The sequence below is a fragment of the Peromyscus californicus genome, unplaced genomic scaffold, assembly GCF_007827085.1.
Source record: "Peromyscus californicus insignis strain IS unplaced genomic scaffold, ASM782708v3 Scaffold_10__1_contigs__length_136768540, whole genome shotgun sequence".
NCBI classification, from domain to species: domain Eukaryota; kingdom Metazoa; phylum Chordata; class Mammalia; order Rodentia; family Cricetidae; genus Peromyscus; species Peromyscus californicus.
In genome coordinates, this window is record NW_026294391.1 from 94,432,464 (window position 1) to 94,455,441 (window position 22,978).

The 22,978-nt window shown below is 38.2% G+C and overlaps 1 protein-coding gene across 1 annotated transcript; it reads left to right on the forward strand.

Moving 5' to 3' along the window:
* Window positions 1-1,686: 1,686 nt before the first annotated feature.
* On the forward strand, window positions 1,687-2,040 carry LOC128117401 (40S ribosomal protein S3a-like). The gene has a single exon (XM_052749297.1). The coding sequence runs from the start codon at window positions 1,687-1,689 to the stop codon at window positions 2,038-2,040; it is 354 nt and encodes a 117-aa protein (XP_052605257.1).
* The last annotated feature ends 20,938 nt before the right edge of the window (window positions 2,041-22,978 follow it).

Here is a 22,978-nt window from a genome sequence, read left to right on the forward strand (position 1 = left end):
TTCTTGTTAGATTGGATATATAGAAATAAAAAGACAGGCTCACTATCTCTGGGGTAAGACGTTGGTCTTTCAAACCTTTGAATAGTTCCTCTGCTTCTCTCCTCTGGCTAGAGGCAGTACACAAATTGCCTTGGTAATTAGGTTCAGGAAACTTGCTTTGCCTCTCTGGATTTATTTCTGGAAAAAAATCTGAGTATAAAGAAAGATCTGTTACTGTTTCAGGAAAAGATACACTTCTAAAAATAAAAAAGGTAAACATAATGACTTAAGTGACTGTGCTGTTCCTTAGCATTGTTCTTATAGATAGAAACAGTTCTCTATCACCTTGGTTCTCTCTCTCTCTCTCTCTCTCTCTCTCTCTCTCTCTCTCTCTCTCTCTCTGTGTGTGTGTGTGTGTGTGTGTTATGTATGTGTGTCTAGATTCCTGTCTTTGCCTATCTCTCACTGCTATTTTTAAAGCAATAGGAGTGTTTAATTTATAGACATAAACATTTGCAAAACGTTAAAAATTGAGAGCCATAGCATGGTCTTCCTAATACTGTTTTGCTGTGTGCTCCCAGCAGCTTGATTTGCCTAAGATGTGTCCTTTTTTGTACTTTGTAATCATAACGTAATGGTACAATGTAGATGGAGGGAAATAGGTTTGAGGATCAGAAAAGTCAGGCTCAAGTCCTCCCTTTGACACTAGTGACTTGTTTGAGTTGACTCTGTTTTATTAAAATCTTTTGGATTGTGTTTCTTCACTTAGAAAATGAAGATAAATGATACCTATCTTACAACATTTATGAGAAAAATATATTTAAGATTGCTCATCACAGAAAATAGACCTTCTATATCATTTCATTTCCCACTGCTTGATGATGGATGCCTCATTCATTTTTTATTCAACCAGTCAATAGGTAGTTGAATGTTGAATGTCTACAATATGCATCTACTTAGTTTATTATAAAGATATATTTGAATGCTATTTTTGTTATTTATTTACTTATGTTTACAGATACCATCAGATGTTAACTGTTAGTCTTATATCTCTCACCTTGTCTAGCAGGGAACTTGATTCTTCTTTTCCTTATTCTTCCTTTCTATTATTGTCAGCTTATTATTGTGAATTAGCAATTAAGAATGTAATAATCTCTCTCTGTGTGTAATAATCTGTGATAAATGAACATCTTTATGTTCTTGCATAATCTTATTTCAATTTGTGTGAAAAATGCAGTAAAATGGTAAAGTATTCAGAGCCAGATTAAAATCTTTCCAATAACAATACCATTTGTCACAGAACTAGAAAATCAATTCTAAAATAAATGTTGGATGTAGCTTAATACCTGATTTAAACTATTCTGAAGAAAAGTAGTAAGAAAAACAGCATGATGCTGACTCAAAATTTTGTTTGCAGGAAAATGGAAAAATGGAAGATTATTATGTTAAGAAATAATCAAAACTCAGAAACAAAATTATTGCTTTTATGACCATATGTAAATTAAAAATAACTACACTAAGTTGAAATGAGTGAAAGAGTTAATATCAGAGAAGAGAAAGGGAACAAGGGGAAGGAAAGGAAGATTAAGAGAGGGCAAGGAGGGGTCAACATCTTCAAAATACATCATAGGCATGTACAAAATTGTCTTAGTAAACCCATTACTTTGTATAATAAATGTGTGTGAACAAAATACACTATTCAATACTATGGAGATTTCCTTCTTAACCCTGGCTAATCCAGATGAGATCCTAGGCCCCTTTCGCTCTCTAAGCAGCACCATAGCAGTTGGAAAAAACAAGCTCCTGATAGAAGGTGGCAAGAAGGCAGCCAGGAAAAAAGTGGTTGATCTATTTTATAAGAAAGATTGGTATGATGTAAAAGCTCTGGATATCTTCAGTAATAGAAAGATTGGAAAAACACTGGTCACAAGTACTCAAGGAAGCAAAATTGAATCTGATGACCTCAAGGGTCATGTGTTTGAAGTAGGCCTTGCTGATCCTCAGAATGACAAAGTTGCATTTAGAAAATTCAAGCTAATTACTGAGGAAGTCCTAACCTAGACTGGACTTCTGGCTGAATGGGAATTACAGATAGTACTTATTACAGTTTGAATGAGAAATATTTCCCCTCCCCCCAGATTTTGAGTACGTGTTCTGTAGCTTCTGGCACCACTTTGAAGGGTATGAAATTTTTATTACTTGGATGCTCACTGGTGGAAACAGGGCTTTGAATGTTATACCACTCTTGGTTCTAATTTATGTTTTGTGTTTTCTGGTCAGCCATGAGATGAGAAAGATCAGGCGCTGTATGCTCTCACCACCATGGCCTGAGCTGCTCCATTTTGCATAATGGACCAAAATCTGTCCAAGTTCATGAATTACAACAAATATTCCCTCCCTAATCTGTTTCTGGTATACCTGCATAGAGATGAGAACCATAACTAAAGCAAGAGAAGTGCCGTGCTTTGTGATTAATACGTTTATAGGATGAATGGGAAAGTATTTAGACATTCTGACTAGAAAATCCTTTGAACTGCTATAAGTGAATACTATCTAGAACATCCAGATGTGAGTTCAGGTGACCAGAGGATTAATAGGAATGTGCACGGTAATACTGTGTGCATGAGGTTTCAGATGAGAACACCAGCTCCATTGCGAATTGCATTAGAAGTCGTTCATATTATATTATGGCAGGGAGTCTGTCTATTTTCCACCATGTCCTGAAATTCTAAGCAATGCTGAAGGCATAAGAAATGGACTAATTTATCTGTTGAAAGAAATTTTAAGACAGAATAATATTCAAGATGTAACATAGTCACTACTGTCTTCTTTTAGCTACATTTATAGTGAGAACAAGGAGTGAAAATAGATTAATGGATTATTAAAATATACAGTAGGGTAAAGAAAGGAGGGTGAAATCATTTAAGGTTTCAAAGCAACTTTTGAAAAAGCAGTGCCACTTGTTAAAGAGATTGGCACCTCTTAATGCCATGCTATTCCCACTTTGACAATAAGGCAGTTTCTTGAGGGCATGACTCCTCCAATTGAAAATTCTAAGGTGTGAAATACACTTACATGGAAATATTTAACTTGAAAACAGAGTTTCCTAAAGAGAAAAAATCCATTAAAAATGGGTAATGGAACTGAACAGAGTTCTCAAAAGAATAAATAAAGAGGGTTATGAAATATCTCAAGAAAGTGTTCATTCATTGTCCCTAGCAAGTAGGAAAATGCAAATCAAAGCAACTTTGAGATTTCATCTTACTTCAGTCAGAATGGTCAAGATCAACAAAACAACCAACAACAATGCCAGAGAGGACATGGGACAAACAGACCCCTTCACTGCTGATGGGATTGCACCTGACCCAGCTACCCTCAGAAAGCTAAACATCAATCTATCATGAGTTCTATCTGTCCCAGTCCTTGGAATATATCCTAAGGGCTTGATATCCTACTCCATAGCCATGTTCATTGTTGCTCTGTTCACAATAACTAGGAAATGGCAACCACATAAATATCCTTCAACTGACAAATGGTTAATGAAAAGGTGGTACGTATATACTGTGGAATGCTATTTAGCTGTATAGAAATGTGAATTCATAAAATGTGTTGGGAAATGTATGGTACTAGAAATGATCATAATAAGTAAGGCAAGCCAGACCCAGAAAGACAAACATCACACGTTCTCTCTCATCTGAGGTCCTTAGCTCCAAACCTTCAGATGTGGGTACATAACCTGGAGTAACTGCGAAGATTAGGAAAGTAAAAAGGGAGCGTTGCGAAGAGGGAGCAAAAGTGAGGGGAACAGCAGGGTGAAAGCAATCTGAAGGAAGAAATGGGAAAATGGGTGTGCTTAATTGGGAGGGAGAAGGAGGGTAACAAAAAAGTAGAGAGGAAGAAAATGAAAAATTTCCTCCTGAATTGGCAATGGTTTTGCCAGAGAGTCACATACTATCTAACAAAAACCCAAACACCAGGCGCAAGAAGCCACTTTATCATTTATTGTCAGGGGAAATCCAAAAGACTATTGAAACATAGGTTATTGCTGTTGCCCGTGTTTATCTCCTATAGGTTTAAGGTAATCTCTATTACTGAAGACACCATTTACTTTGGTCACAGGACCAGGAGGATCAGGAATCTGACCAAAAGCCTCTTCCATGAAGACTAGCTTTCATGGTACCAGAACATGCCATGCAAGCTTCCAAAGGAAGATGACAACAATACTCCTACTAGCTATGATGTCTATGAAATATAAAATATAAAAATGACTGCCATGGCACAATAAGCCTGAGTATGCAATAGTGGCACTCATATCTTGATGGTAACCAAGAGCTCTCTAATTTGACATAAGGAACACTTGCTCAACAAGGGACAAATCATGCCTGATACCTAAAACCTAAGAAAATACCCAGAATTAATGAGGTCATGGTTCTTGGTGGAGAGCCTACAACCACCGCTTTATTAAACCAGCATAATTCTTAACTGTGTTCTAAATATTTACCATTACACTCACAGGTAATTGTAGTTCTTACCCCTCAACAAAGAAACTTCTCTTTTCAACAGATGGAAGCCATTAGAGAAAACCAAACATTATGTAGAGAACAAATGATAGTGTGATACCAAGTCCTCACTGATCAATCTACACTACAACTCCAGTACCCAAGGCTCAGGGAACATCATGGAAGAGGGGAAGGCTGATTGTAAGAACCAGAGGAACAGGATATCTGTTGTGATCACATCTGAAAATGTCAGGGAAGCTATACCCATGAAGTTTCAACAATATGGCTACCAAAACAAGACCTAAACAAGGACAACACCAACATACATGCCAACATGGAAGTGGAGAATCTTATAGAGCTCCAACTCTAGATAGAATTACAGACAACTTAGGAATTTGGAGAGCAAAGACAATAATTTTCCCCAGGGAAGAATCCCTTAACTGATGCCCCCAGGAAAGAGTCCCCAAATCCAACAGCAAGTGAGCAGCCTGAAATATCAAAAGAGTATCTGAAAAATGGCCATGGGTATGCCTTGATAAAAAATGACAACTTAGGGAAGTTTTTCTAAGTTCAGGCACTCAGAGGCTATAATCATGTTCCAATGAGCACAACAGCATATTAAGTTGACAGAAGAACTTGGCATCATTCATGTGGAGCCAGTTATATAGGCATGAAGAATATAGGAATTATGGGGTCATGGAGCCTGCACCTAAGTTAAAAAAAAAAAACTTATATCAGGCATTATGTATCAAGGCCAGTATTTCTGCATAATTCTATTCTATTAAGGTGAAGTGTGGTTTTTAATGCAGACCCTAGAAATGTTAATGTCTGCCAAGAAAAGGTTCAGGCACCAAGTGGAACCATCTTAAGAGAAAGATCACATGTACCACAAATATCAAGGCCATACGAGTGGAGATATTAAAGCCACAGCTTCCGTCAGATGCTAGCCATGATTTGCTACAGTATTTAATATTTATCCTCTTAGGTTTTCATATTACTTTCATATTATTCAATCTTTTCTTGCTATCATTCAGTCCTCTCACTTGGAATGAGAATGTTTGTTCATTGTTGCTGTGTATTAGAAGTATGTGGCATTCTTTTTGTTTTTCCCAGGCCTCCTGGTTAAGTCATGGCCTTGAGGTTCATGAAAGACTTTGAACTTTGGACATTTGTAGTGTTGGCACTATTAACTCTCTTAGTACTTCTGAAGTTGGACTGAAAGCATTTTGTATCATGAGAACATTGCCATGATCATTAGCATTTTGCATTGTGAGAACATTTGCCATGGCCATTAGCTGGGCAGGAGCAGAATGTTATGGTCTGAATCTGAAATGTCCCCCATATAGAATTATGTTTTTATTTTTTGGTCTCCAGCCTGTGGCACTAGTTAAAGTTCATGAAACATACAAGGAGGAAAGCCTGCCTAACATAAATAAGTCCCTTGGGGTGACCCTTTAAGGTAATACCTACTTCTGGTTCCAATCATGGTCTATGCTTCCTAATTAACACCCCCATGAAGATCTGCTGCTGCATATCCCTACCTGCTGTCAGATGGTGTATTTCTAATTGCCTTCCAGGCCATGATGGACCCTCTGAAATCTTTTCTCCATTAAGTTGTTTTTGTTGATATTTTGACAGAGCAAAAAGAAACGTGTTGAATATAATAGCAGAATGTGATCACAACCAAGACTAGAATATCCATGACATATAATTGGATATTGGGTTTTTTTATGTATAAAATCAGGGTGACAATTTCTGGTGCATGGGTTTACCATGAACACTAACTGAGTTGGTGAAAGGAAAGCTTATGACACCTACAAAGTACATAGCAAAGTATATCCAGTTAGGCACTGAAAGACTTGAACTACAAAGTTTGGTTATATGTGGAATGTAGAAAAAAATGTAAAACTTAGAGAACAGACTTATAAGGGAGCATACAGATTCTGTGGTATAGGATATGAGGTGATGTTGGTCAGTATGTTAAAAACTTGTAATTATAAGAGGAATAAATTCTGGAAACCTAATGTATAGCACTGTGGATATAGTTAATAATATCCTGTTGTCTAAGATGGTAAATATTTGTTTGTTTGTTTGTTTGTTTTGCATCCTGACCACAGTTTTCCCTCATCTCCTCCCAATCCCTCCCCAAACCTTCTCTCTGCCCTCCATCCATTCCTCCTCTGTTTCTGATCAGAAAGGGGCAGGCCTCCAATGAATCAACAAAGCATGGCATCTCAAGTTGCAGTAAGACTAAGCACCTCTCCTTGTATTAAGGCTGGGCAAGGCAATCCAGTATGAGGAATAGTTTCCCAAGAGCCAGCCCTAGCATTAAGGATAACCCCTTCTCCCATTGTTAGAAGTCCCACAAGTAGACCAAGCTACACAACTGTCATATATATGTAGAAAGCATAGACCAGTCCCATGCAGGCTCCCTGGTTGTTGAACTCTGTGAGTTCCTATGAGCCAGGTTAGTTTTTTCTGTGGGTTTTCCTGTGATGCCCTTGACCCCTCTGGCTCCTACAACCTTTCCTCTCTGTTTTCAACATGTTTCTACAAGCTCTGTCCACTGTTTGATTGCAGGTCTCTGCATCTGTTCCCATCAGTTACTGGATGAGGGCTCTCTAATGACAATTGGGATAGTTACCAATCTGATCACAGGAGTTGTCTAGTTCAGACTATGAATCCACTATTACTAGGAGTCTTAGCTGGGGTCATTCTTGTAGATTCGTGGGAGATTCCTTTGCATCAGTTTTCTGCCTGACCCCGAAATCCCCCCCTCTCCAATCATCTCTTTTAGTGCTCTCCCTGCTCAGCTATCCTCCAGCCCAATCAAGAAGGTAAATCTCAATTATTATTACCACATAAAAGAACTAACTTTGATTGTGATAATCACTTTGCATTTTAGTACTAAGCATGCTAATATAAACCTGTCATTCTAGCACTTACAGGCAAGGAAGAGGACAATGAATTTGTGAACATCTGTATGAATAGTGAGACCCTTTCTCAAAATATAATAATATGTTAATAATATGCTAATCATTAAAATAAATTTTAAGACTTCATCATATTTTATACCATGAATATACATGAATTCTGTGATTTTTGCTTCAAGGATGTTGAATAATAAACATTTTTCAATGAAAGCTGAATAAAAACCAACATGATTATGTATTTAACTCAAGTATTAAGTAAGCCACAGTCATACAGTTAATAAATGACCAATATGAGACCAAATCCAGATTTGTCTACCTCCTTTTAGCATATCATAGTGTATCTATAGGTTTCCAACTCTGAAAACAACAATAAAACAAGGAAGCTCTCTAGTAGGTAAAGAAAGGGTATCAGTTCATATAACAAACTTGACTGTGTTGTTTTTAAGTGCCTTATAGCTTATGATCTTACAAACTGATGCCATCTTCCAAGCCTTCTTATAGTGTAGAACTTACATTTATTTTATTGCTGTGTTCAAGGTGCTTGCAGTACAAATCCATGGGTGTTGAAATTGTATTCTAAGCTTAGTGCAAAGGACAGTCAGAAAGGATCTCCAGTGTCTTTTAAAATAATATATGACATCCTCATCATCTCCCATCGCTCTATGGAACCACATTAAAGCTTCCAGCCCTGACAACTAATGGCCAATCCCTTGGGGCTCTGTGGCTTGCTTCATGAGATTCATGATTGTCTGGGCTACAGAGCATAAAAGCAGAGTGAATGCAATTGAGAATTCTATTTTCCACACACAAAACCTGCAAAGTTGCTCTCTAATGACTCTTCACTGGATATAGTTGATGCTGCTTCTCAGAAATTTAATTTCAGGGAAGATCTAAAAAAAATGATACACATACCTCAAGTATAAGAGGCAGAGAGGAATGGGGTCAGTGGCAGGTAGGTAATAGAAGGTAGTCTCTTTTGGAAAAAATATCCTGCAGGCCATAAGCTAAGCCTGGGTGGAGACTTGAAAAATGAAGGAATAATCCACACTGTGTTATAAATTCCTCCAAGGAGAGACTGTGTCACCATCTGAATTCAGGCTCTGGATCTAAGGCAGCCTAAGTATGAATATTGGCTTTGCCCATTGACAGTTAATGGTCTTTGTTTTCACAAAGCTGATGCTGAAGGGCCTCCAACGTCCCTATTGTTTGGTCCATCATTCTCTGAAATCACCTTGAGGAATACATCAACAACACTCAGGAAATGACAGAACAAATGCTTACTTTTCACAGAGTGTAGCTGTGGAGATAGGCGTTGTATTTTTTATATTTTTTACTTTTATTTTTATAGGAACTAAAATGATAGACAAACCAACATTTTCACCCTGAGATACTTTTACCCCCATCTTCACTAATAGTATGCATCCTTTAAAAACTCAGATCAAACATCTCTTCTCCAGGATGATGAATTTATACTTTTCTTTGGAATACTTTGTGTTTCCCTTATCTACTAATGTTGTATCATAAAGGTGTATCAGTGTGGCAAAGAATTTTTAGAAGGTATGGGGATAGATTACTTGCATATCCCCACATTCATAGTCCTAAAGTAGAATATTTTTAAGTCATTTAAATTGATCCTCTATATGAGTTCATGGAACCAGAAGAATCATGTAGCCATATCACTTCAGAGATATATGTTAAGAAATGGGAGGGGGTGAGCTAGGTTTACAACTGCATAACTTCAGAACGGTGGTTTATTTGTCTCGAATACAAATAAAACTCTCTGTGGATTCCGGGTTATCTGCTCCAGTGATTTTTCAGAGACGTTGATCAAAGGAGCTACTAATCCAGAACATGTGGGCACGTGTTGCCCTCTCTGTTTACTCAGACTCAAAGAACAAAGCAGACAGCAGTGTGGGAAGAAGGATAACTAATGCTGATAGAAATACTTAGAGGCCGGAAGATAAACCATACCAGAGAAAATATAATTTACAGTTAACACAAAGGATTTTGCCCCCTCCCTAGTAAAGAACATCCAAAGTAAGCAACCTGCCTCAGTGTCTGCGTGGTTCCTCTGGATCATAGGGCCTACCTGTGTGGACTGGCTTTCTGTGGACTGCCACTATTGGTACTGTGGAAATTTGTCAGTAACAGCAGAATAAATAGCCTTGGTGAGGGGAAGTCTGTTTTTCTATTATGTTCATAATCTCTTTCTGCCCTCAATATATACTTTTGAATATTATTTTCATGGCTGTTATAACCTTCATAAAAATTCATTTTAGAGAGAAGCAAAATGATAGACCATTGCACATAGATATTCACTAATCTTACCCGTGAATTCCTGAACCATAAGTAAATACTCTAGTATAACAGTGCAATAGCCTATGTAAAATTAAAAACCAACCAACCAATCAAACAAACAAAAAGCAAACCAAAAACAACCCAGTCTCTAGGTATGAATACCTGAAAATTTAATTTGTTATCCTATATAGGAAATGGCATATGATCTGAATCAATGACCAAAAGATATTTCTGTCATAGAGAATATCCTAAGATCTAAGGTGGAAGATAGAATGGCTATATATGCATATATATACGTGTATATATATACATATATATACGTATATATATATATATATATATATATATATATATATACGTATATGTATATACACCCACTCACACAATTGTATGAGTCTGTTTAAAGGTTCTAGTACTCAAGAAAATTATGTCTCTTTTATGGCACTCAACACCATTTTTCCCTATAAGGTGAGATCTAAGAGACCCTCCAAAAAGTACAAGCTATATCCGTTAACCTTAGTTGCCCACTGGAACTTTATGATAAGAACCTGTATTAGGGTTATATTGCTGTGATGAAACATCATGACCAAAAGTAACTTGTGAAGGAAGGGTTTTATCTGACTTATACTTCCACATCACTGTTGGTCATGGAAGGAAATCAAGACAGGAACTCAAACAGGGCAGGAACCTGAAGGCAAGGACTGATAAAGAGGCCATGGAGGAGTGTGCTTACTGCCTTGCACATCATGGCTTGCTTAACCTGCTTTCTTATGGAACCTAGTACTACCAGCCCAGGGTTGGCCCTATCCACAATGGAGCAGACCCTCCCACATCAATCACTAATTAAGAAAATGGCCTACAGTCTTGATTTCAGCCCAATCTTATGAAGGTATTTTCTCAAAGGAGGTCTCCTCCTCTTAGATGACTATATTTGTGTCAAGTTCACATAGAACAACACACATAGCACAAACCCTATTGCTTCCTCCTTGTTGGCTAGGTTTTTTAGTATCCAAAGGTTCTATGCAGACTGCTAGAGGAGAAAAGTCTTCAACAATATTGCTAATCAGTGAATCCTGTGGGTTAAAACAATGACACCCCAGCCAAGACATCCCCATGGATGCAACGGTCGCACTTCTGCTATGGCGATAAACAATTGCTTTCCAATTAGATGAAAACCCACTCCTAAGGAGGAAATGCATGCCTGGTACTGTAAATCTGATCAAAAGCCCATGATTGGGAGTCTCATGTGCCCTAGAGATGAACTGACCACTATTTAGATAAATGTATGTAGTATCAAGGAACCTTGAACTCACAGAAATCCAGATGGCTCTCTGCCTCCCAAGTGATAGGATTAAGGGTGTATGCCACCACTGTCTGGCCTCTATGTCTAATCTAGTGTCTGACTCTGTCCTCTGATCCCCAGATAAGTTTATTAAGGGACACAGTATATCACTACATGTTACATATTCTTTTTTGGTTGTTATATTAGGGTTGATTCGCCATAGGAATTCTTTTATTACTTATATATGGGTGTATGTAAGTGTATAAATATGTGTGTCCATGTATGTGTAAGGATATGTGTGTGTACATATGCATGTGTGTACACATATACATGCATATGTGTGTGCCTATGGGTGTAGAAGTCAAAGCAAACCTTGGGTGTCATTTCTCAGGAGCTGTCCAGCCTGATTTTTGAGACAGACTCTCTCCCTGACTTGGAGTTCAAGTAGACTTAGGTGAGCTTGCCAACAGACCTCAGGAATCTGTCTGTCTCTGCATAAGCCTGAGTCGCCATGTTTTCTCTGTTGTGTAGGCTTTGAATATCAAACTCGGGTCCTCATGCTTGAAAGGCAGCTTAGCTGTCTTTATAGCCCTAGATTACTTTTTGATTAAATATATAATGAAAAACATGCTTTTTAAAAATATGTATATAATATAGAATGGTTACATTGAATTAATCAACATATGTTATCTCACATACTTATTTTTATGGTAAGAATATTTAAAATCTACTCACTAATTTTCAAAAATATAAGTTACTTATCTTTAGTCACTATGTTATAAAATAGGCCCCTTGAATTTATTTCTGCTATGCAACTGAAGTCTGCATCCCATCTCTCTAGTCTCATCCCACCCATTAGTCCCTGTTAACCACCACCCCATCCTTTGTTTCTATAAGGTAATCGTTTTTCGATTTTATGTGTAAGTCCTACCAGGCAATATTTGTCTTCTTTGCTTGTCTTATTTCACATAGCATAAGGAGCTGCTGGTTTCTCTGTGTTGTTGCAAATGCCAGAAATCCCTTTTACGTAAAAGCCAAATAGTTATTCATCGTGTATATATACTTACGTATGTATACATTTTCGTCATGGATTCACCTTATTGATTGGTACCTGGGATTATTCCATATCTTAGCTTCTCTGATTAATACCACAATGAATAAGAGACTGTTGACATCCCTTTGGCATGCTGATTTCATCTACTTCCAACAGTGGAACTGCTAGATGATGTGGTAGTTAAGTTTTTGAGTTTTCAGGGATTATCTATACTGTTTCTGCTTAACCGTTGTAATAATTTACATTCCCACCAGCAGTATGGAAGTGTTCTTCATCCTCAGTGTCTTCACCAAAATTTATCCTTTTTATAATTCTGTTAAAATGTATGAGTAAATGTCTCAGAGTTTTTTATTCACATTTATTTTATGACTGGTAATATGAAGCATGTTTTTATGTCTGCTGGCTGTTTATACCTTCTAAGATAAAATAAATCATTCACCCATAAAAAATAGGTTATTTGCTTCAGAATTAGTTTCATTTCTTGGAGAGTTAAAGTATTTGTCTCATGTCGAATTGTCTCTTTTCTTTGTAATTTCCTTTCAGTGTAATACCTTTTTAATTTGCTCTTCTCTGCTTTGTCTGATATTGTTTTTGTTGGCTGTGCTTTTGGGCTCATATAAAAATTTCATTACCCAGACTAATGTCATGTATATTTTCACCTGGTTTTTTTCCAGTAGTTTTACAATTTCAGGCATTATAGTTGAGTCTTTAATCCATTTTAAGTTTATTGGCCATTTTATTAAAAATAAAATTGTCACACAATGTATTCTGGTCATGGTTTCTTCTCCCTTATGTCCTTCCAGATCCTCCCCAACTCCTCATTCACTCAATATTATGCCTTCTTTCCCTTTCTCTTTAGAAAAAAAAAATGCCAGACAAATTAAAAGGAAAAAATACAAGAAACGCATGCAGAGATACACAGAGAAACACACACACACACACACACACACACACACACACACACACACACACACACACGCACACACGCACACACGCGCACACACACACACACACACACACACACACACACACACACACACACGAAAACATAAAATCAGAAACCATCATGTACAAGCAAAAGATCAGTAAGAAAAATTCCCAAGAAAACCAATATGTGACAAAACAGTCTACAAAAATACCATTGTTGTTTTGTGTTGACAGTCTACTGCTGGAGATGGTAGTGTGGTTAATATATTCAGTGATACTCCATTGGGGAAAACTATTTTTTCCTTTACAAGTGGATGTCCATTGGAGATAGCTTCTTGGCTAGAGATGATAGATTGTGTCCATTTCCCTCTCTCAGCTCCGGGGGCTTGGACCTGTGAAGGGCCTTAGCATGCTTGCATGGTGTATGTGAGTTCATATGTGCATCAATCCTATTGTGTCTGGAAGACACAGTTTCCTTGGAGTCATCCACCACCTCTGGCTCTTACAATCTTTCTGCCTCCTCTTCTGCATAGTTCCTTAGCCCTGAGGGGAAGGGTTTGATGACAACATTCCATGTAGGACTGAATATCCCAAGGTCTCTCACTCTCTGCACAGTTGTGTGTGTCTGCCTTTGTTCCCATCTACTACAGGAGGAAGCTTCTCTGATCAAGACACTATTCTATGGGTATAGCAGACCACTGTTAGGAGTCAATTTATTGCTATGTTCCTTTAGCAGAATAGTAGTAGTTGCTTTTCCCCTAAACCCATGGCCTATCTGGTCTCAGGTTCTTGGTCACTTGAGCAGTTCCAGAAATGAGATCCGTCTTGAGGAGTGGGTCTTAAATCCAATCAGATAGCTGTTCGTTACTCCCACAGTGTTTGTGTTTGTATCACTATTGCACCAGCATATCAGGCAGCCCAGCCACCATTGTAGAGCCAAGGGTTTGCTTTCTAAACTTTTGTATATGGTGTGAACTAACAAACTCTGTTTCTTGAACGTGAAAATATTCAATTTTCCAACAGCACTTATGGAAAAGACTGTTCTTAGTGTATTTTCTTGGCACCTTTGTCAAATCAGTTAGCCTGAAGTGTGTAGATTTATTTCTGAGTTTTAATTTTGTTCCATTTGTCTATGTGTTTCCTTTGCTGTCAGTACCATGGTGTTTTGGTTACTGTAGATTTTATCATATCTTAGCATCAAGGACTGTGATGCCTCTATCTCAGATCCTTTTGCTCAAGATTGTTTTGGCTATTTGGCGGTTTGATAGTTTCATATGATATTAGGATGTCTTTCTTATTCCTTTCAAAATGACATTGGACTTTTTGGAGGAATTGCATTGCATATGTAGATTGGTTTGAGCAATGCAGTCTTTACTTGTCATCATATTGCTATGACAGAAAACCTGACAGATGGAACATTAGGAATGAGAGCTTATTTTGGCTCAGTGTTTCAAGGTATGGCCAACCATGTCTGCGGAGGATTGGTGGCAGGGATATGAGGTAGCTGGTCGCATTGAATAACTATATCCCCAACCCTAGCTTACTTTTTAAGTGGCAAGTGCTCAGCTCATTTTCTCCATATCTATTAACCCAACCTAGAAAATACCTCACAGACATGCCCAGAGATTCATCATGAAGATTTTTCGAAATCTCATCTAGTTGGCAGGCAAAATTAACCATCACAGATATTATAGGCATTTTAACAATATTGATTCTCCCAATTGATGAACATGAAATAGTTTTCCACTTGCTTGTGTCTTTTTAAATTTCTTACATCAACATTTTATAGTTTCCAATGTATAGTTTTTGTTCTGGAGAAAATTTTATATAAGTGATTTATTAGTAAAATTTTCTGTGAGGTCAATCTGTGAAAGGAATGAGGAAAGCAAGAGAAGCAATCTAAGCAAAAGTGTAATTTAGGGTAAAATTTAGCCTTAAAATTAATTTCATATTGAACTCTTGGTGTATAAATTGCTCCAAAGGATCTTTCCTTCCTTGATACAAATGAATGGAGATGTCGTACCTCTTCCCTAATCAACCATTGGCTATAGACTCCCTTAGGAATTAAATACCTTCAGTAAAGCAGTTTCACTGACCCAGGGACAGTTCTATGAAGAGGTTATAGATGTACCCCTTTAGTATCAGTACTCACAAAAGCTGAATGAGGGCAACATACCAAATTATTAAAAGAGATTTTTGGAGACTGACACAGAAACTTAGTGTCTCCTGGAACTTCTAAGCAATTTTAAATATACACATAATATTTCAGGAATTCTTCCCATGAGAAGTTCCAGAGCCATCAAAGAAACTAGATTGCTTTCTGAAACTCTGTACGGGTAGAGAATATGCATTTTGCCTATGTCTCTTCAATTAAATACAAATTCCTCAAGCTTGAGTTGGAAGTTCTTGGTGCAGAATAGCAGATACTGTACGGTCTCTATTCTGGCTAAGACAGAGACAATGCCAGTTGAGTTTCAGAAGCAGCACTTCCAAAGGTTCTAGTGGTAGTCTCTCATGTACATGGAAATGATATGGGAAGTTAGTTCTCAGTGCCATCAAGCCACAGCTGTCAGAGACACATCTGGGTACACAGAAGAATTTGGGTTTAGCTCTCATTACTGCAAGAATTTGAGGACATTTTAGGTAATTTGGGGGAGTATTTAAAGAATTCAGCAGGGTTTACTCTGTATTATATAGTATCAGAAAGCAAATGTAATTGGATATCTTAATAAATCCTACCCATGACTCAAGACTACTAGCCTGAGACTAAATCTTTCTGTTACTTAGTAAGAAAATAGCAATTATATGGATTAGCTGTGGCAGAGGGATATCAGATTATCTCTGTGGTTTAGAAAAATATGTAGGTTTTAAATTGATCTGTCATCTTCACAGTGTGCCTGTGTCTCACATTGATGGCCTAAGATACTGTTCATGTGGAGACAGAGAAGCTTAAGATCTGGCTATTCATTCTAGACCATAGCATAGCACCAACAAGATCAGTGTGGTAGCCACAAGCCAGCTTCAAGTCACAGTCTGCCTTTCCTCCTCACACTTCAGGCTACAATCTAAATGCTTTGTAGTAGTGAGTAATACCTCCATTTCTGCCTTGTAATCTTGAGTGTTATTATTTTCTGTGTGCCTGTGTAAGGTGTGTAGTATATGCTGCATGCACTCCAAGGAATGTATCAGTGTACATTTCTGTATATGCATATGTGTAGGCCAGAGGAGGACTTTGGGTGTCTTCTTCTATCCATCTCTGCCTCCTTATTCCCTTGAGACAGACTCTCCCACTGGGTTTGAAGTACATCATTTTTGATAGGATAGCTGTCTAGCAAGTTCCTGGGTCTCTATTCCCCTAATGTTCAGGTTTAGGCACCCAAAGCCATGCCCCTTTTTTTCTGTTGGTTGCTAGGGATTCAAACTAAAATTCTCAGGCTTGTAGATTAGAGCAAGCATTCTCACCCAGTGAGTATTCTCTCCAGCTCTTGAATGTTATTTTTTTTTTATTATACTATCTCCAATTTTGGGTCTTTGGCTTTTTCAGAAATTATAGGAACCTCTAAAGAGCACCAAATAATATAGTCTAATGACTTATTTTTTCCTTAAGCTGCTCAAATTTGAAGACACCTTGCATTTGCTTCCTTTCCTGCCTCATTTCCTAGATTTAGGCTAAAAATCAGGCTTGTCTCTGTCTTTACCCTATTAGTTATGCCTACTTTCCAACAAGGATAAAGAGATGTTAGATATAGTGTGGTGGTATTGTGTTCCCCAAAATATTGTGTACCTTAATAAACTTATCTGGGGTCAGAGAACAGAAAAGCCACAAGATACTTAGGCTAGAAAATGTTAGCACACGCCTTTAATCCTAGCATTCCAGAGACAGAAATCCCTCTGGATCTCTGTGAGTTCAAGGCCACATTGGAAACAGCCAGGCATGGTGACTCACGCCTTTAATCCCAGAAAGCAGCCTTTAATCCCAGGGAGTGGTGGTAGAAAGCAGAAAGGTTTATAAGGTGTGAGGACCAGAAACTAGAAGCATTTGGCTGGTTAAGCATTTGGCTGGTTAAGCTTTCAGGCTTCTAGCAGCAGTTCAGCTGAGAGCCATTGGGATGAGGACACAGAAGCTTCCAGTCTGAGGAAACAAGACCAGCTGAGGAATTGGCAAGGTGAGATAGCTGTGGCTTGTTCTGGCTCTGATCTTCCAGTGTATACCCCCAATAACTGGCCTCGGGTTTAATTTTATTAATAAGACTCTTTAACATTCATGCTACAATATAGAAAAATTAATATGAAATGAGACTCAGCATAATAAAGTACAAAACTGTGTATTTAGAAGATAGGGGAAGATGTTGAGCAGTTGTTGTGGAGAAGACTTTGTGCAGGTAGTGCAATGGAAGAAGGCAGACTTTGATGAACAAGTCCGTTTTGACCCAGAAGCTGTGTAAATTGAAGTGTTTAGGTCAGTCTCCTAATTTAGATCTTGGCTGATAACTTTAGACCACTAGTTACTCCAGATTCATTGTGTATGTTGACTTCCACCGGTTATTGATCTATGGTCTAAATCACAGTATTCTGCATCAGATATTACTTCAACAAATATAAGTTCAATAAAAGCCAGAAACTTTTTGTTCATATTTCTGTTGCTGCTCCTTAAATAGTAGTTGACACAAAGTAGACAAACATTAAATATTCATTCAATGAAAGGATGGTTGATGAATGGATGAATTAAAACATGAGTCTTTTCCAATAAAAGACTTTCTCTGTATAGAGAAACAGCAAGACAAAAACAAAACAAATAAAACCTGGTTAACTTCATCAATTTTCTTCACATGTTATTCTGTTTCTTCCAAAAATGATCATCAACCTTTCAAGAATAGCTTTATTTCTTAGGCTCTTAGCTTGAGCTACAAGTTCTGTAGCTCAGTCAAATGTTAGTGTGCAGCAGCACTCAAAACACTGAACATGGGTCTGCCAATTACACTTAGCTGAACTGAAGTATCAGCTGGAATATAGACAGGAAGTGCCTCATTCAGACACTGCAATTAAGGAACATTTACTCTGAGTCAGGCCCTATTTCCAGGGAGCAGAGATGACATACACAGAGTTCCATTTAATGGACTCAAGTTCAATCTCATGGTCAATAAATGAGTTTGCCTCCAATTCGAGTGTGTGTGTGTGTGTGTGTGTGTGTGTGTGTGTGAGAGAGAGAGAGAGAGAGAGAGAGAGAGAGAGAGAGAGAGAGAGAGAAAGAGAGAGGCATTTTGCTTTAACCCACGTAAAAGTACTCCCAGATATCATTCACTCTAACAGTAATAAAGAACAGGCCATCTATTTTTCTTAAACGTGCCTATGTTTACCCAAAATATTTTATTTTGCTAATACCACCCACTTGCCTCAAAACACATACATACACCTAGTTATGTGCATGCATGTGCGTGCGCACACACACACAAGACTTGTCTACAAATCTGTTGCTCAGAAAAGTAGCTACTGTTGCTATAATTTTGAGAACAAGGAGGTTCTTGTTACTTACAGTCCCTAGAGATTTTAATAATATTGAGAAAACCAGATTGCTGATTTCATTGTTGGATATAAGAATGTTATAAGACAATATAGGAAACTGATTAAGCAATGGAAAAGTGTGGTGAGTTGGAAAAGTAGGTGATAAGGAAAATAAACTTTCAATTTCTCAGTTTTGTTCAGGTGCACTACCAGACACTACCATTTACATATTTCATTTTCTTTTTTATTAAGAATTTTTTTATTTATTTTAAATACTAACCACAAATCCCCCTCTCTTCCCTCCTCCCACTCCCACAGGCTTCCCCCTGCGTCAAGGCTGTGTGAGGTGTCCCATCATAGGTAGTAGGCTCCAAAAAAGCCTGCTCATGCACCAGGGATGGATTCTTATCCTACTGCCAGGGGGCCCCTTAAGCAGATCATGTTACACAACTGTCTCACTATGCACAGGGCCTAGTCCAGTCCCATGGAGGCTCCAAAGCTGTTGATTCAAATTTCATGAGTTCCCACTAGTTTGGTTTGGTCGTCTCTACAGGTTTCCCCTTCATGTCCTTGATGCCCTTGCTCATAGAACCCCTCTTCTCTCTCTTCGACTGGACTCCTGGAGCTCTGCCTGCTTTTTGGGTGTGGATCTCTGCATCTGCTTCCATCAGTTATGGGAGAAGGGCTCTATGATTGCAGTTAGGCTGTTCACCAATATGATTACTGGGGTAAGTCAGTTCAGACACCTTCTCCACTATTGTTAGTAGTCTAAGCTGGGGTCATTCTTGTGGATTCCTGCGAACTTCCCTAGCACCTGGTTTCTCCCTATCCCCATGATGTCTCCCTCTATCATGGTATCTCTTTCACTGCTCTCCTACTCCATCCCTGTTCCAGCTCAACCATCCCGTTGAACCTGCATATGTTCTCATCCACCATCCCCTACCCTCCATTGCCCACCCCTCATCACCAGTTTACTCATGGAAATCTCATCTATTTTCCCGTCCCAGGGTGATCCATGCATCCCTCTTTGGGTCCTCTTTTTTCTTAGTTTTGTTCAGGTGTACTACCAGACACTGCCATTTACATATTTCATTTTAAATGTCTAAATATATAAAACTCCCTGGCTCTGGCATTTGCTTACTATGTGATCTTGGGCAAGTCACTTCAAATCTTTGTATTTCAGTTTACTCATCCTGAAATGGTAATAATAGGATCTACCTTATTGTTTATTGTGAGATCAAAAGGGATTGACATATTTCAAAGTACCCACAGTTGTGCCTGATATAGAGGAAGTGCTAAATAAGTCATAGATACCATAATTTACTTTCACTTGAGAATAGTTTAAACCATTCATGTCATGTCCCTCTCCTTCCTGGTGTTACAGACCAGTTCTTTATGCATAGAAAAGGTGCTTGGAATTTGGGTTATCTATACTTGGGAAAGAGTCTCAGTACAGGGTCACAATTCTACTGAAGAATTCTAGGCTGTATGTTCACCAGGAAGGTGGAGCCACAAACAAGTCTATAATATCATATATAGGTATCACAAATGAATTATTTTGCTACCTCTTTCAATTTCAGTGTGTACCTGTGTTCCTGATATTCCTTCTCTGGGAGAGATGTGAATGTCTCCCTTTTCCTATTAAAGTCATAAGGATAAAAAATATTTGATTCTGCCAAAGTTCAACCTGGGGAACCAATGAGTTTATTGTGCCTAGTTACGGAACCCAGTGAAGGTTCTAACCATGACCTCAGAGCAACCACAATGGAGCCTTAACCCAACATCAATGATGGTTTCCCCATTACTGCATAGTGGATACCTCCTCCTTTAGTCTTCTCTAGCCTATATATGCTAGCCCCCAACCTCAAGACCCCCCAAGGCCTTAAAAATTTGGGCAAAATTACATCTAATAGACTGGTAGGAGTAGTTGAATACTCAGGTTGGCGTCTAATGACCCTCCCAACCCCTCCTTCTGAAAGGAGATGTCAACAGCAACAAGTCCTGCTGTGATGGTATTTTGCAAGCAGACACAGCTGGTCATATGAAGATGGTTGTGGTTTGGCTAGGATGATAGTGCTGTGCAGCAACCTATTAAATGTTTCTATGCCAGACATGACAAATTAGAATTAACAAGGGTAAGGCTCAAGAATATGAATTTTCAAAAAGTATCCATGTTGGGTTGTCAGATTTAGAGAACAACAGTACAAGATGTCCAATAAATTTGATGTTCCAATGAGTATTTTTATTATTGTGAGTGGCGTGCTAGTCTCATAACATTTGTTGTTTAACTCAAATTCAACACTTTTTGTCCTGCATTGTATTTGGCAGAGTACACCCAAATCTAATATCCTCTGAGGTTAGAAAGCCACCCTATTAGAGAGACTCTGCTTCTGGGAAAGCTGTCCGTATAAGAATCAGTGTCCCAGTGTCCGGGAATCTGGAAATGAGTGTAGTTATTGGAACTAAAGTGTGAAGCCACACCTTGGTCAGAGAAAGATCAAAGTACCTACTTCACTGTCACTGTAATATAATCATGGCAGACCACAAAGCAGAGCCAGACAACTTAAAGTCAACTGAAGAGGAATCATTTTTTATTTATTTATTTTTTATTATTTTGAGAATTTCAAACATGAGTGCTGCCTTGTATTTTTCCATCCCCTCTCTCTCGTCAAACTCCTGTGTCCTCTGCCAATCAGTCTCAAATTTATGACCTGTTCTACAATTTGTATTGTTTTACACACACACACACACACACACACACACACACACACACACACACACACACACACGGGCTGACCACTTGGGATTTGTTATTATATCAGAGGCTCGTCCCTGTAGAAAACTGATTCTTCACTTAGCTCCCATTGATTGCCTGTAATTTCTTCATGAAGTGGTGGGACCTTAGAGGACTTCATGCTCCATGTTGGCATGATAAATAGACCTGCTTAAACTAGGAATATTTAAACTAGCTCAATGATCTGGAATTTTTCCCATAGCAATTGTTCTTACTGTGCCTGCTAAGGGTAACTTTCCAAAAGTATATATTACAGGGCCTCAACAATTGAATCACTGTTGGAACATAGTCCAAGAATGGAGTCATTTGAGGAGAATTCTGAGTGCTTGTGAGAAAACTCCAAGAAAACAAAACAAAAGAGTTTTGTGAACTCAGTTTCTTCAAAAACAAGAAATTGTTCTTGGGATGTGTTTTAGTACCCCTCCCAGGTGTAGTAGATAGGAGTGAGTTTACTTCATATTATTCATTACAACTGGCTACTGTTATTTGTTTATATACCTCTATAGAAAAACATGCTTTTGCTGCATGTGGCTTGTCTATCATGCATGGCTTGCCCTTGTTATTGTACACTTTACTCATGTGACTCCTCTTAACACTCAGATGATAAATTGTCTGATGCTCTAAATAAAGCTGGCTATTGCATGAGACTTTAGCCTACCTCATTTATCAGCTCCATTCTCCCAGGTCCCACCTTCTAGAGCAGTGACAAATCATAAAAGAAGGATTCAGGAGTAAGTTTTTTTTTTTTCAAAAAGCATCTCATGTTTATTCAATTCCAATCTTTGTACCCATTATTAGAGCTACCATAAAAAAGTTCCTTATAACGGGCACTGGTTGTCTCTACCCTGACTCAGCAGATAGTACGTTTCTTTACTCCACTCCTACCCAACATGCTTTTCTCTGTATTTGTACAAACAGCAGGCAATTCTACAACCATTGTAGTCCTGTGACCATTCTGGTTCATCAGGACTATTGCCAGGGTTTCATTAGGCACTAGTGCCCCTAACCTGGGTAGTTATTAAAGCATGCTTACCAGTCTGAGAAGACTGGAGAGCTGAGTCCATTTGGCTGATAAGAATATATTCTGAAATTTCCTTTTTGTCATAATGCCAAGTGTGAGCTGTATTTGCAGGTCTTGTTTTCCAGAGCCACACATCATCAATTGTACTGCTCTGTTATCAACACAGTGCAGCCCAGCTCTGCTTCCTGGCTAGTGACTTATCACATTTTCATTATGACCTAAATGTCAGCACAGTAGAGTCTATTTTCTGATGGATTAAGAAGCTACTTACTCTGATGAGACTTCAATTCTCAGTCTTACAAGGGTAAAAGGAATGCCTTTTAATGAAAAGATTGACAGAACACTGGTGCCAAAGGTTTGGTTTAATTACTATTTCCCACCAATTGTACTGAACACAAATCCCAGGCATAGAGTCAGACATTCTGTGGTCAATAAGGACATTTTTGTCTGAGTTACTTTCCCAACTCCATCCTCCATCACAACCAAAGCCCTTTGGAGAATGGAACAGTCTACACCCTCAGCTTATGATGAAGTGACAATCCAAGCATTCCAGAAATTAATTGACTACTAGTAGTAAATAATGGAAGTAATGAAATCACTAAGCAGGATGAAAGCATACATAAAAAGAAATACAGGCAAGCACATTTTTAAATTTTAGAATGTGTGACAGAATAGAAGTCTACAAAATG